The sequence below is a fragment of the Beta vulgaris genome, chromosome 4 (genome assembly GCF_026745355.1).
Source record: "Beta vulgaris subsp. vulgaris cultivar EL10 chromosome 4, EL10.2, whole genome shotgun sequence".
In the NCBI taxonomy this organism is placed as follows: domain Eukaryota; kingdom Viridiplantae; phylum Streptophyta; class Magnoliopsida; order Caryophyllales; family Amaranthaceae; genus Beta; species Beta vulgaris.
In genome coordinates, this window is record NC_079205.1 from 5867428 (window position 1) to 5882129 (window position 14702).

At 35.7% G+C, this 14702-nt stretch overlaps 1 protein-coding gene across 1 annotated transcript; it reads left to right on the forward strand.

Annotated features, from left to right (window-relative positions):
- Positions 1-4358: 4358 nt before the first annotated feature.
- On the forward strand, positions 4359-12109 carry LOC104907146 (uncharacterized). The gene is made up of 4 exons (XM_048641895.2): positions 4359-4861; positions 8666-8885; positions 9077-9310; positions 11390-12109. Exons 1-4 carry the CDS (start codon positions 4443-4445, stop codon positions 11849-11851), a joined length of 1335 nt encoding a protein of 444 aa, XP_048497852.1. The 5' UTR covers positions 4359-4442; the 3' UTR covers positions 11852-12109.
- Positions 12110-14702: the final 2593 nt, after the last annotated feature.

The following is a 14702-nucleotide window of genomic DNA, read 5'->3' on the forward strand; positions in this document are numbered from 1 at the left end:
TAGAGGATTCTGATGGCACTTCTGTTTCCAGGTGAGCCGTTTGTGTGTTCTGTAAACCGCTAAGAGTTCTATACCTTCTGTGAATTTTATCTGTTGTGCGAATTGTTATCACAGTGTGATCAGTTGGCCTTGGTGCCAGAAAACTTTGCGTATCTCGATTCTCTAGGACCATTGTAATACCAATTAACTTGTTTTGTGTGGCTGATCATATACTGGCTGTTTCTTTAGATACCATTTTTGCTTGACTTTTGAATCTAGGGACTCATATATATGGTTCCTTTGTGGGGGTACCTGAATGGTATTGACACACTTTTATCGAAGCTCAGTGTCTAGTGTATGTGTTTTTGGAGAATTGTGATGGTCAGACAATATAAGTGAGTGGAATCAAGGACTTAGATTTTAGAATTTGAAGTTGGATAATTATGCTATGTTTTCATGTCAACATGTATGTTGATGTTTTGCCCAGAATTCTTGCGACTGAGTGTCTAGTAAGGATTTCTCGAGCTGTGTGGGCGGTTGGACTTGTGGTGCACTTTGGAGGTGTGGGTCTTGGTTTAATCGTTTATTAATGTAGTATATTGATTTGCATGATATATTGGACTTGAGCAGAATATCTTTGGGACCAGTTTGGTTTGGTTGCTTGTTGTAGTGAGGTGTTATGTATTCTGGTTTTGCTTGTGTAGCTGTGGTAATGATTGGATTGTACTTGTGTAGCTGTGGTAATGATTGGATTGTAGAGAGTTTTTGCAAGTTGTGGAGAATTGTTGAGTTGAATGTGGCTGGGTAATTTCTGGTTCTAGTCTGTCGATTCCCTGATGTTTTGCGTTCCAAGTTTTTATCCCAAGCTATATCTAGTGTTTGAGACTTTGAGTACCATTTTTTCTCGAGTGCTTCGGAGGTGACAGAGCCCCTTTCACTGATATCTTGGAGGATCAAGTCTGTTTTGAGTCTCAACTTCGTAATATACTTGGCTTATTGTCCATGCACAAGATCTGTAACTGGATATCAATATACTTAACTTCTCATTCATGAATTCCCTAATTCTTTCCAGTTTTCTCAGGTAATGTAAGTTGGTAAAATACTATGGTATATTATTTAAAATGTGGGTGCATTATTAATGTTGTTGCATTGTGTATAAAAAGTTGTCGTGTTTTCTTATATTTGCAATAATCAAACTTTTTTTATATATCCATATGAGTAACGAAGGCAATGCAAAATACAAAGAAAAAGAGGAGGGATTCGAATCTGTAACATATCATCACAGCCAATGTTGTTAAAATCGGGATTCTAGTTTGAATCGAAAATGACCTATAGAATCGAACCATAAAATCGAATAGTACAATCGTAAGATTCTACAAACACGTATGATCAAGATATTGCACTCAATTTTCATTGAATATGCTAAAATTATAAGTTAAAAGACTTAAAAATTGAAAAAAATAGGTTTTATCCACTTTATTGACAATAACTGAAAATATATATCTTTTATTTTCTTTGTTAGCATGGTTTAAACTTGCGAGGTCTTCGCTAGTAACTAAAAATGTCTAAAATTGTCTAGAATCGTGAATCGAATCGTCTATCATATTTTAAATCATAAAATAGTAAGATTTTAAGATTTGAATCGCGATTTTAATAATTATTATCACAGCACCTCAATCTTTATTAGTGGGGAAGATTCCACTGAGCAAATCAATAACACTACATACATCAGCCCATAAAAGCAAACAAAAGAGAAATATTCTGCTTTCGTCCTCGAACGTGTAAAACCATATCTTAATTCTCAATATGTTCATCGAACTAACCTCATCAGTCATCGTCAAGCCAAAAAAAAAAAAATTCAACAGCCACGTACTTAGTAATTACTCCCTTTGTTTCAAAATATAAGTCATTTACGCTTTATGAAAATTTGCTTTGACCACAAATATCTCTCAAATACGATAAGTAAAAATTATAAAAATTATATTATTGGATTTGTCTTGATAAATACTATAATAATATTATTTTTTAAAATTTTATATCAACATAAATTGAGAGTAATTAACGGTCAAAGTTCGACCTCGAATATCGTGTGTGCCTTATATTGTGAAACGGAGGGAGTAGCATGCAAGATTAGATTGCAAACATCTCAACAACCTCGATAATAAACCAACGGCCAAAACTAAAACACTTGTAAACAAAATACTATAGTATTTGTTAGATTTTTTTTTAGTTGCACACTTGTGATTTGGCAAGTTTGCCACATGTCTTTAATCATAGATAGTAGTATAACATGTGTAAACGTTATAAAACTTGATAAATTTGAAAACACGGATTATTGCAAACTAAATATTATTTTATATGAATAATTTTTTATATATACTTTCTCTGTTTCGAAATAGTTTCATCATTGATAAAAAGATTTTTTGCCAAATGTAGCTTTTTGTATATGCGAGTTTGTTAATTGCAGCCTTTTCATTTCAAACTCTCTAATTGCATCATTATAAATTGAATGTACATTTAAGTTGCAGTCCAATTTGGATTTTGGGCCAAAAATGACGTCATGGTTAACCATGGTCAACCTCCAACGGGAAATTTTGTCCCAACCTTTTGTAAAACCTTCGATTTTTCTCTCTCTCCTCTGACCTCTAGTTGCTTTAAGTTTATTTCCCTCATTTTTTCTCTCTGTTTCTTCTCTCAAACATTAACACATTTGAGATTGTTTTTCTCTCTCCTCTCCTTCAATTCAGTGCATTTTCATTTGATTTGGAGTGTTGCGCATCATAAGACAAGGTTAGTACAATTGAATTCTTGGTTTTTTCCCCAATTTTTTTGGTTTGGGATTTTTAGGAATTTTTATTTCAAAATTTTTGGGTGAAACAATTAGGGTTTGTTGATTTCAAAAATTAGAGCTTTTGATTTCAAATTCTAAATAAGTGCAATTGTAATCATGATTTGATACTTATGTGGCAGGAATTATGTTTAAGGGTAGAGGTTGGAGTCAAGATAGTAAGAGGTGTAATTGTGGGCTGTACATTTCAAAAACGAGAGCTTGGATTAAGGACAATCCGGGGAGAAGGTTTTATATGCATGCCCAAACTTTGATGCTAACACCAACACAAGGGGATGCAAGTACTTTAAGTGGATTGATGAGGAAGATCCAACAGATTGGCAGAGAGATGTAATATTAGGGCTAATGAAAGACAAGAGACAACTAAGCAATGAAGTTGAGGTGCTCAAGAGGAAGCTGATGGAATCAATTGTACTTGGAAGGAAGAATGACACAAAAAAAATTATGTTGAAGATAAAGAGGACAAGGGTTAGTTTAGGACTGAAATGTGAGGTTTGGGTAATATGTGCACTTTTGGCCATATTGTTATTTTGGTACTTCATCATCTTAACTTGAGATGTAATGGGGGGAATTGTTAGTGTTATGATTTGTAAGAGGAGAGAGGAGAGAAGAGAGAGAAAATGGTGGTCCTGGAGAGAGAGGAGAGACAAAATGGAGGTCAGAGGAGAAAGAGGAGAGAGAGCAACTGAAGGTCAGAGGAGAGAGAGAGAAATCAAGGGTTTTACAAAAGGTTGTGACAAAATTTTCCGTTGGAGGTTAACCATGACGTCATTTTTGGCCCCAAATCCAAATTGGGCTGCAACTTAAATGTACATTCAATTTATAAGGCTGCAATTGGAGAGTTTGAAATGAAAAGGCTGCAATTAACAAACTCACATATATAAAAGGCTGCATTTGGCGAAAAATCCTTGATAAAAAGTTAACTTTTTACATTTTACATTGATTATCTTTGATGGTTTATTTATATTTTAGAAAAATATAGTTATATACAATTTTGTTAGATTCGATCAATGTATATATATTTAATATCAACTTTTTATAGTTTTTATGTATTAATAATTAAAAATATTAATGTTTAAAACTAACCTCAACAATCAGCAAGTAAAAACAAAAAATGTTAAATGCGATATTATTTTTAAACATAGGAAGTATATAATACAAAATGGTTGAGACAGAGTGATATATAGTATCAAAGAGACGTTTAAGGAACTAATTTTATTTAAAAGGGAAGATGAAATTTCTTACAAGAAGAGAAATAAAGGGGGAGAATTGGGGATCTGTTCTTGCAAGGTGGGTGAAACTAAACCCTAGAATTTTTAAGATTGAAAGTGATGCTAACACCACTAGTCTATTAACTGTTGTTCGAATAAGGGACCAAATTCCCCATGCATATAATATTACCATATGTCCATAATCTACACAAAGGACAATAAACCAAGCCTTGGTGGCTGCTGCTTACTATCATATGTTCATCACCAACCACGTTATCTCCATGCAAGTTTCCGTAATTCCTTATAAATGATTCACTACTCTTTGATATCCAACATCCTCACTCAACTAATTAATTACCACATCCTCAAGTATTCATTCAACTAAACTAAAAAAAACTATACAAATGGCAACCAAACTTGTACTTCTAGCTGTGGCCTTGGCTGCCTTAGTGGTGATGACCCATGCCACCATCATAACCACCGAGGTCGAGACCGAGGACTCAGACCAAAGGATCGGCACTGACCGGTGTCGCCGCCAGCTCCGATCGCAGTGGCCGAACCAGTGTGAGGAGTTGTTGATGCAGAAAATGAGGAGGCACAGGCGTTATAGTGATGATAATCAAGGGAGACAGTATTTTGAGCGGTGTTGTGATGATTTGAGGATGATGGATCCACAATGCCAATGTGATGCCATGAAGATGATGGTGGAAGATTTGAGGATGAAGCAACAAGAGAGGGGGATGCAACAGATGATTGAAAGAGCTATGGAAATCCCCATGATGTGTGGCACCATGCAACGTAAATGCCGCATGTCTTACTACTGATTTGCTAGCAACTAAACAACATGCATGGAATGCATGCATTACATTCCCCATGCTTGCATGCCATGCATGGGCATGGGGATGGTCATCATCATGCATGATATGATCATGATCATGATGATGATGAAGAATAAAGTTAGGTGGGGATCATTGCCTTTTAATCTTCTTAATTAGACTTATTAGCCAGGTCTAAGGAATAATTAAGGGATAATAAGGGATGATTTTAGAGCACATCGTCGTGTGCTTTGTTGTTTCTTTTTTAGCTTTGTCTTTTTAAGTTTCAACTGTATGCTTGGAGCTATATATAATAAATAAAATTGGCTCCCTGAAAACCAAGATCAATCTCTCACTTTTTGTGTACCTTTGGTTGTAGGACTTTAGTACAACTAACTTAAACAACTTTGACAATATAGCAACCACACTCGGGATTTCGGGAACATGAATACGAACACTAAACTACGTACTTTGAGCTTAGTATTTATCATCTAGCACGCAGATGCTTCATTTCTTTACTAATTAATAATTGATCTAGTGGTAAGGAGAGGCTGAGAGCACCCTTCCAACTTCAAGGTTAGGGGTTTAATCCCCACTAAAGACACTTTGAGGTTAGAGACAGATTTCCCTTACCCTTTTCCTTACTCTCAAGTGTTTGACCCATTAATATCCGAGCGGGGTCCGGACCACTTCTTCTTACCGAAAAATAAAATACTTCATTTCTTTAATTTGATATGTTTAATTTATAAGCACCAATTCCTTGATTCTTTTGCTATATTTCTCGTAAGTAGTCAAAAACCTCTTTTTTGTCACACCATTTCGCATCTGTTAGACAAGGAACTAAAAACAGTACAGTTACCACGCAGATTATGTGACCAGTTATGTTTACAGTGACAATTGACCGCTGTCAATATGTTCTTTTTTGAGACTGCTGTCAAGATGTTCTAAACCATTGTATTGTAAATGATTTTGGGTATGTTCTTTTCCTTTGAAATTGAATTATGCTGAGTTGAATTTGTCTAAATTTTACTAAGCTACCTTGACTTTGAAATATATTTCCTCCTTTTTTTAATACGTGACACAGGGCAGTGGCGTATCCAGGAATTGAATCACGTGGGTTCGAACTTGTTCAAACATGCATATAGCCGAAACTAGTCTTATATGCACGCAAACGACAAGATTTTAATAGTGATCTTTATATTTAAAGGCGTTTAAACGATTTATATTGGTGCATTGTAATTTGAGTTAGACAATTTATCTCAATTTTAATTTTCAATAAGATAATAATCAAACATGTATATAAAAATATTATTTTAAATTTAGGTATTAAAAATGAACATAATCTCCCTGCATATATTCCTCTTTGTTCAATCAACTAATGTATTAAAAACTCTATTATTTTTAAGGTAAAATAAGTATAAAAACTTATATTTAATGTATAAGTACTTGGTGAGAGGGGAATTTTTGTAAAGAAGGGAAGCTAGAAAATGGAGGATTAGAAGAAATAAGAAAAATAAAACAAAAAAAAGGAAGAAGTTGTAGTAGTAATATAATAACAAAGGGAGGAAGAAAATAACAATAAAAAAAAAAAACTGAAATATAAAAACAAAGGGAGGAAGAAAAGGAAAAAAAATCGAAATATAAAAGCAAAGGAGGAAGAAAAGGAAAAAACAATAACTGAAATATAAAAACAAAGGGAGGAAAAAAAGGAAAAAAAAATTCGAAATATAAAAACAAAGGAGGAAGAAAAAGAAAAAACAAAAACTGAAATATAAAAGCAAAGGGAAAAAGAAAAGAAAAAAAAATTGAAATATAAAAACAAAGGAGGAAGAAAAAGAAAAAACAAAAACTGAAATATAAAAACAAAGGGAGGAAGGAAAAAAAAAATGAAATTGCACCTACCCTTGCCGGGATTCGATCCCCCGACCTACAAAAATCCAATTCTCAAGCTTCCGCACATTGCCACTGCGCTATACAACATAATGTATTTAATTATTGCAGGCGCTTTTCTATATAATCATTTTTCTGCTTTTGCTATAAAACCCAGTTTTTTTGGCGGATCCACGTGGGTTCAGTTGAACCCACGCTGGATCCGCCCCTGACACAGGGAGAAAGTGGGGAAATACCAAGGAGTCTAAAGAGAGAAAGTTAGGAACCACTTGTTCAACTAATCAAATTTGAGTATTGGATAAAGTAGGTAGGTGAAACAATTAAATGATGACAAAGATGTAATAAATGAGAAGTATTTTTCACTACTTTGAGCTATGTGTCACTTATTGTGACATTTCCCTAAAAGGAAAACGTGTCACTTATTATAAAATGGAGGGAGTATTTTACAACTTAAAATTTATTGGAAATTTATGAGCTAAATTTCCCTAAAACTTCTTCTTTAAGATAAAGAGAATAACGCACTCTTAAATAGTCACAAATACATGATCCTAGGTGAGAGTGAGAGACAAATAACTCGATGCTTAGAGCATATTTCCCGTTTCAATAGGTCTAGGGATCGTTTCTCATCCTTGATAAGTTGGGATCCTCATTACTCTCCCAACTTGTCAATGTTTCTCCTGATTATAGATATAATTTTGGTCTTGAGTTCAATTGGCATTAATAGTTCAAAAAGGGTCTTAAGAGGTCCAAGTCACTCTCACCAAACAAGGCTGCGTTCAAGGTTGTCACGGTATATATGGATCATCATCAAGAATATATACTGAGAGTAATTTGAAACTGATCAAATATACTTCAATCGTTTCATAATTCAAGTGACTCTTGTAATTTTGAAGTTAAATTAAAATTTATAAATTGTGACCATGATTTATCACCACTGCATATGTAAACTTAACTTGTTGGATTCATTACAATCTGCAACTTTTAAGCATCAAATTTTTGGAATTTTATTGAAATATAACTAAAGATATATATTAATGGTCAAAGTAGTATATTCTGACTGCGAAATCACAAGTGTCGGATAAACTAAGTTTTGAATATGTAATAGTAGGATCAAGGCAAAATTTCAATTACTTCACTTATTTGTCTACCAAATTCTCATATAATTAGTTATCTTAATTATTTCACCTATCATCCTTCAATTTCAATTAATTTATCAATTGTAATTCCATTTTGTTTGGTACGGTGTTGACAATGATCTATATTTACTCGAGTTCAAATCTTTTGTCTCATATTTTGTATATCACTTGTGTATCATTATACGTTTTTAATTGGTGAATTAGGAAATACTTTTAAAAATTAATTATAAATTGGTGGATCATAATAATTATAACCACTAATAAAAATAAAGGATATTCCATTTGGTACCATTGAATTTTTGGCTTTTTCATTTGGTACCACTGTTATTTTAAACTTCCACATGATACCGCTATAATTTAATATTAATCTTTATTATACCATTTTTTTAAGTAAATTGTTAGTTAATGGTTGAATAAGAATACGATTTTGTAACACCCCTCTGGGGACCACGAGCCCACTAGTAGATATTGTCCTCTCTGGGCCCTAGCCAGCAAGGTTTTGCTTTGGAGTGGGAACGGCCCACCAAAAGGCCTCTACTAGGTTGAGGTATCCACCTCTATATAAAGAAGGCTTTGTTCTCCTCAACTTTCGATGTGGGATGGCTTTTACTCCCTTTCCCCACCCCCCCTTAAAGGGTGTCTGCGTCCTCGAAGGCACGATAGAACATCGAATCGGACCCTGGCTCTGATACCACTTGTAACACCCCTTTGGGGACCACGAGCCTTAGAGTTCTAGGGATCTTGGGAGGATAAGCTTTATTTGATTGAGTTCTCATATAATAACAGCTATCATTCCACCATTCAGATGGTATCATTTGAAGCTTTGTATGGCAGGCGTTGTCGTACTCCTTTGTGTTGGAGTGATATTGGTGAGTCGGTTGTGATTGGTCCAGAGATGATTCAGGAGACTATTGAGCAGGTCAAGCTCATCCAGCAGAAAATGAAGGCGGCGCAAGATAGACAAAAGAGCTATGGTGATAAGCATCGTCGCCATGAGGAGTTTCAGGTGGCCTGGGAGAGAAGGTGTTGCTTAGGGTCTCTCCTATGAAAGGTGTTATGAGATTTGGGAAGAAGGGTAAGTTGAGCCCTAAGTTCATTGGTCCGTATGAGATTCTGGAGAGAATAGGAGAGGTGGCTTATAGATTGGCATTGCCGCCAGGCGTTGATCGTGCGCATAATGTGTTCCATGTTTCTTAGTTGCGGCGATACATTAGTGACCCTTCGCATGTGCTACAGCCAGAGACTCTCCAGTTAGATGATAACATGACTTATGAGGAGTTTCCAGTTCAGATTCTCGATCACAAAATTCGTAAGACTCGCAAAGGTGAGACAAAGATCGTGAAGGTGCTGTGGTCAAACCACAACTCGGAGGAGTCTACTTGGGAAGCTGAGGATGCGATGCGTCTTAAGTATCCCCATCTCTTCACCCAGGTAAATTTTTAGTTACGAGGACGTAACTCCCTTTTAAGGGGGGTAGAATTCATACTAATTCGTGCATATTATTATTGATGGTTTCTGTATTAGTAAGTCTGAGTTTGGTCATTTGAGTTTATCTATTAATATGTGAAATGCTAGTTGAGGTTTTATACTTTAAGTGATGGTATAGTTGACTAAAGTATAGAGTCAATGTGTTATCTTAATGTAAAGGAGTATTGGCTTGTTCTTTGGGTAATACTTTAAGTTTCGGGACGAACCTTATTTTAAGAGGGGTAGATTGTAACACCCCTCTGATACCACTTGTAACACCCCTCTGGGGACCACGAGCCCAGAGAGGACAATATCTACTAGTGGGCTCGTGGTCCCCAGAGGGGTGTTACAGATTTTGTTTGAGTTTGCATGTTTCTATTTGTAGTTGCAAAAATTTAATAAATCAAGATTTTAGGGTGTCGTTTTAACCCTTAAAGCTCTATTTTTCAGTCGAAATTTTCATAAAAATGATCATAATATTTTATGTCTTTTAGTTGCCAAATATGATCTCAACTTTGACCTTAACGACTAAAACAATTACTAAAACCTTAACGCAAATTAAAACATGTAAATCGAAGTAAAACTCTAGTCTATTCTAACTTAAATTAACACTTTACTTAATTGAATGCTACAATAGAGAATAAGGGGGCGTTTGGTTCGTTGAGAGGAAAGGGAAAGGGTATGAGAAAGGGTTACAAGAGGAATGGAAAGGATTTCCCTTTGATTAAAAATGTTGTTTGGTTGGGAACATCAAAGAAAATGGAAAATTATTATTATTATTAAAATAATAATAAATAAATAAATAAATAAATAATATTATATAATAATAATAAATAATAATACAACAATAATAAATAATAATTATTATTATTAAATAATAATCATAAATATAAAAATAAATAAATAATAATAAATAATAACGATAATAATAATATTAATAATAAAAATAATAATAAAAAAATAATAATAACAATAATAAAAATAAAAATAAAAATAAAAATAAAAATAAAAATAAAAATAAAAATAAAAATAAAAATAAAAATAAAAATAAAAAAAAAAATAAAAATAAAATAAAAATAAAAATAAAAATAAATAAAAATAAAAATAAAAATAAAAATAAAAATAAAAATAAAAATAAAATAAAAATAAAAATAAAAATAAAAATAAAAAATAAAAATAAAAATAAAAATAAAAATAAAAATAAAAATAAAAATAAAAATAAAAATAAAAATAAAAATAAAAATAAAGATAAAAATAAAAATAAAAATAAAAATAAAAATAAAATAAAATAAAATAGAATAAAAATAAAAATAAAAATAAAAATAAAAATAAAAATAAATAATAATAATTTTATGGTAGAGGGATATGGGGTAATCCCAAACCTTGGGGGTGGTGGGGAATCAATCTAAGGGTAAGGAGGGTAATCCTAATAAGAAAAAGGGGTAAAGGGTTTGAAAAAACACACTAACCAAACACTCACAAAGGCAAACAAGGAACTCAATTCCCTTTCCCTTTCTTGAAACCCTCCAACCAAACGCCCCCTAAATTCAAATTATTGTGGTACCATGTAGAATATCTGAAAAATAGTGGTAACAAATGGAAAAGTCAAAAGTACAATGGTATCAAATGGAATATCCCTAAAAATAAATTACAGGCACATATGTGGTACACAAAAGATAAGATAGTCGGATAGAAGATTTTAACACATTCTAAGTAATACAATGACAAGATCATGCGTTTGTTATATATCCTCGCACAAAACACAACACTACCAATTTTGCAAGTGGCCACATTCTAAGTAATACACTTACATTGTCCTCAAAGATTCAAAAAACTAATTTAAGCAAATTATACACATCATTACATCTATTAATCCACAGTGACACCCACAACGTGTAAACTATCTCAACATGCACATCCACACCACACCAAACAATAAAAAATCTCATGAGCCACGTACTTAGCATGCAACACCCAACAAATCTATATAATAATAAACCAATCAACCCTCCTAAGTCCTACCCAAAGAAACTAACACATTAACTTAACCATCCAAGAAAAATGGCAAACACATTACCACTCCTCCTAGCAGCCATACTGGCCTCCCTCCTCCTCATCTCCACCTTCGAAACCACCGGTGCCATAGCCAACGAGGCGCGGCTGAGCTCGCAATGCGAGCGACAATTAAGGTGGGAGAAACTCGAGCACTGCCGGCAGTATCTCAAGAGCGAAATGGACGTGCTTATGCTCCCGAATTCGGGTAATCAAGCATGTTGCTTAAGGGAGTGTTGTGACATGCTACAAGAGATGGACGAAGATTGCGTGTGCGAGGCACTCGAAAGCGTGGCCGAGGAAGAGAGGGAAAGGATGATGATTAGGGGAGGAGATCAGGGGCGTAAAATGGGGAGGGTGGTGCTTAGGAAGGCAATGCAGCTTCCTGGGAAGTGCGGAATTAGTGCACGCTGTGAAGGTAGTGGTGCTGGTGCTACCACCACCATGTACTAATAATGATAGCTTAATTAACTACTTAGGTAATCCGTAATTATGCATGCATGCATGTTACTAATATAATGTACTACGTGTTGATAGGTAATAAAGGTACATGATCGTGTGCTTTAATTTTCAGTTTTGTAACTTTGATTTATTAGTTTTGGACTTTTGGCGTGTGTAGAATTTATGTTCTTTAGATGTTAAATAAATGTACCCTATCGAACTGATGGAAAATCATGTTATCTTTATATATTATATATCTTTTTCTTGTAATCGACTTCTTTAATATTAGGAAACATTGTTTCTAATAGTCCAATCTTTGGATCGTTCGTTCAAAATAATCCAACTTTTTTATTATTATTTAATAATTTAACCTATTATCTCAATCCACTCATACTGTACCGTGAGACCGATAACCTGTTAGAGAGGTAATTTTTTTTTTTCATTCTCTTCTTTAATCTCCCTCTTGTTTTTCCCTTCCTCCCCCGCCTCACTAGTCATGAAGAACCACCCCACCTCACTAGTCATGAAGAACCACCCCACCCCCACTCCCTGCTCATGATCTTCCACCCCACCCCTGCTCCCGATCCCTGCCCCACCCCCACTCTCACTCCCACTCTCTACTCCCGCAAACAACCTCTGCCCCACCCCCACCCCTTTGCGAACAACCCCTACCCCACCCCTTTGCGTACAACCCTTTGCCCCACCCCCACCCTCCATTCTTCCTTATTCCCCCCTTTCACTAGTAGAAAAAATCCTACTTGCTGCGGTTAAAAAGTGCCCTATTGTTGCGGAATAGGGCGCGCAGCAATTAAGAGCGCAGCAATATGTAATTAATATATTGCTGCGGTTTTTTTGGTCAAACCGCAGCAATATATTCTTTTTTTAATATTAAATATATAGGTATATTGCTGCGGTTTTTTTCCCAAAACCGCAGCAATAGATACACAGCATGGTAAATAAAATTTTTTTTTTTTTTTTTTCATTTCTCAAAGTGTAATTTTTTTGTAGTTACAGGTCAATTATAATATAAAAAAGCTACAACGATCTACTGCAGGCTAAACAAATTATTCACCACATTCATATCAAAATCAAAATTACAAACATAATTAAGGAACGAAAGAATGAAACAGAAAGGCCTTGCAAAATATGCTAAATTCATTCATCACATTTCTCAAAGCATGAACCACAAGGCAGATAACTTCAAAAACTATACTGAAATTCGCCATTGATATTCACCCCATTCATTACATTTAAAAAATAAAAACTCAGATCTAACGAAATCAAAAATTCTTGTGATCCAAATCTAACATTTAGAAGGAGTAAAAGAAAGTTAAAAAAACGAATCGCAACTAACGAAATCAGCCACCGTCGACTTCACGCGACACGACACCGGCGACTTCACACGACACCGACACCAGCGAATTCACGCGACACCGACGAATCTTTGCGCGACACCAACCCTTTTCTCTCTCTCCTTCGATCTACTTCTCTCCTTCAGACCCCTTTCTCTCTTCTTGCGGGTTGTTAAAGGCGACGAAGGCGGCGAACGTGAGTCTGAGAACTTCGATGAAGGCGCGAACGTGGAGGCTGAAAACATCGATTAAGGCGGCGAACGTGGAGGCTGAAGACGGCGAATGTGGAGGCTGAAAACTTCGATTTAAAGCGCCGACACGCCGGAGGATGAGAGGAAGAGGGCTAAAGACGTTTCGCCGGCGGAGATAAGAAGAGGGGAGAACAGTGAGAGTTAAGCGAAGAGAGGAGGAGGACAGTGAGAGTTAAGCGAAGAGAGAAAGGGAGGAAGAGGAAAGGTCGTGTGAGACTGAGGAGAGAGAGGAAATGTTGTGTGTGAAGAGGGCTGAGAGGGGATGTAAAGAATCCTAATTAGGGCGAGGGCGCGCGCGATACCTATAAATATATTAAGCGTTTATATTGCTGCGGTTTCCACGTAGGACCGCAGCAATATATTAAAAAAATGTTTTTAAATATATTGTTGCGGTCCTACGTGGAAACCGCAGCAATATTAGCTGGCCTGGCCCTACATTTTCTTTAAAATTAATCCGTCGGACAATATTGCTGCGGTTTTGGGCGGGAACCGCAGCAATATTATCATTTTTTATTTTTTTATTCCTTTTTGCGTGTTATATTGCTGCGTATAGGTAAAACCGCAGCAATACCACCGCAGCAAATAGCATTTATTCTACTAGTGTTTGTCACCAGCATCCGCATTGTCTCCCTCTTAAACCTCTTCGTCCTCCTCCATTCGCCTTCACCCTTTTCGTCGTCCTCCACTTGCAATCTCTGAGACGAAACAGAAATTTTCTTCACGGGCTGGTGATGGTTAGTTGAGGTTGGGGGCGTTTTTCGGGGTGGGGGAGGTGGGGTTGGGTCGGGTGAGTTGTGTGTTGAGGATAGTGAGGAGAGAGAAGGATATTTGTGGGAGGGGGTAGGGTTTCACCGGGGAAGAGAAGGGGTTTTGGTGGGTGGGAAGGAGAGCGAGGGGGTGGCAGTGGGTGGGCAAGGAGAGGGAGGGGGTGGCAATGGGTGCGTGTGGGAAAAGGGAGGGTGGGGTGGCAGTAGGTGAGGGATGGGGTGGTTGGTGGCAGTGGGTGCACAAGGGAAGAGAAGGGGTAGTCAAAAATATTTAATTAAATCACAAAGAATTAGAGCAAGACACGTGTGCAATTAACCCATTCTCATGGTGATCAACCTGTTTCAACAGGTCACAGTGCATTATGAGCGGATTGGGATAAAAGGTTGGATTATTAAATAATAATCAAAAGGTTGGATTATTTTGAGTGAACGGCCCAAAGGTTGGATTATTAGAATCAATTTTATATTTATATTATCATCGTAATTCGCAAAA

Bases quoted from the DNA above. Each gene is read 5' to 3' on its own strand.
- LOC104907146 (XM_048641895.2), top strand. From the start codon at position 4,443: ATGGCAACCAAACTTGTACTTCTAGCTGTGGCCTTGGCTGCCTTAGTG. The intron at 4,862-8,665 runs ATTTGCTAGCAA...ATATAATAACAG, and splicing joins TGCCGCATGTCTTACTACTG to CTATCATTCCACCATTCAGA. The intron at 8,886-9,076 runs GTGGCCTGGGAG...CATGTTTCTTAG, and splicing joins GTCGCCATGAGGAGTTTCAG to TTGCGGCGATACATTAGTGA.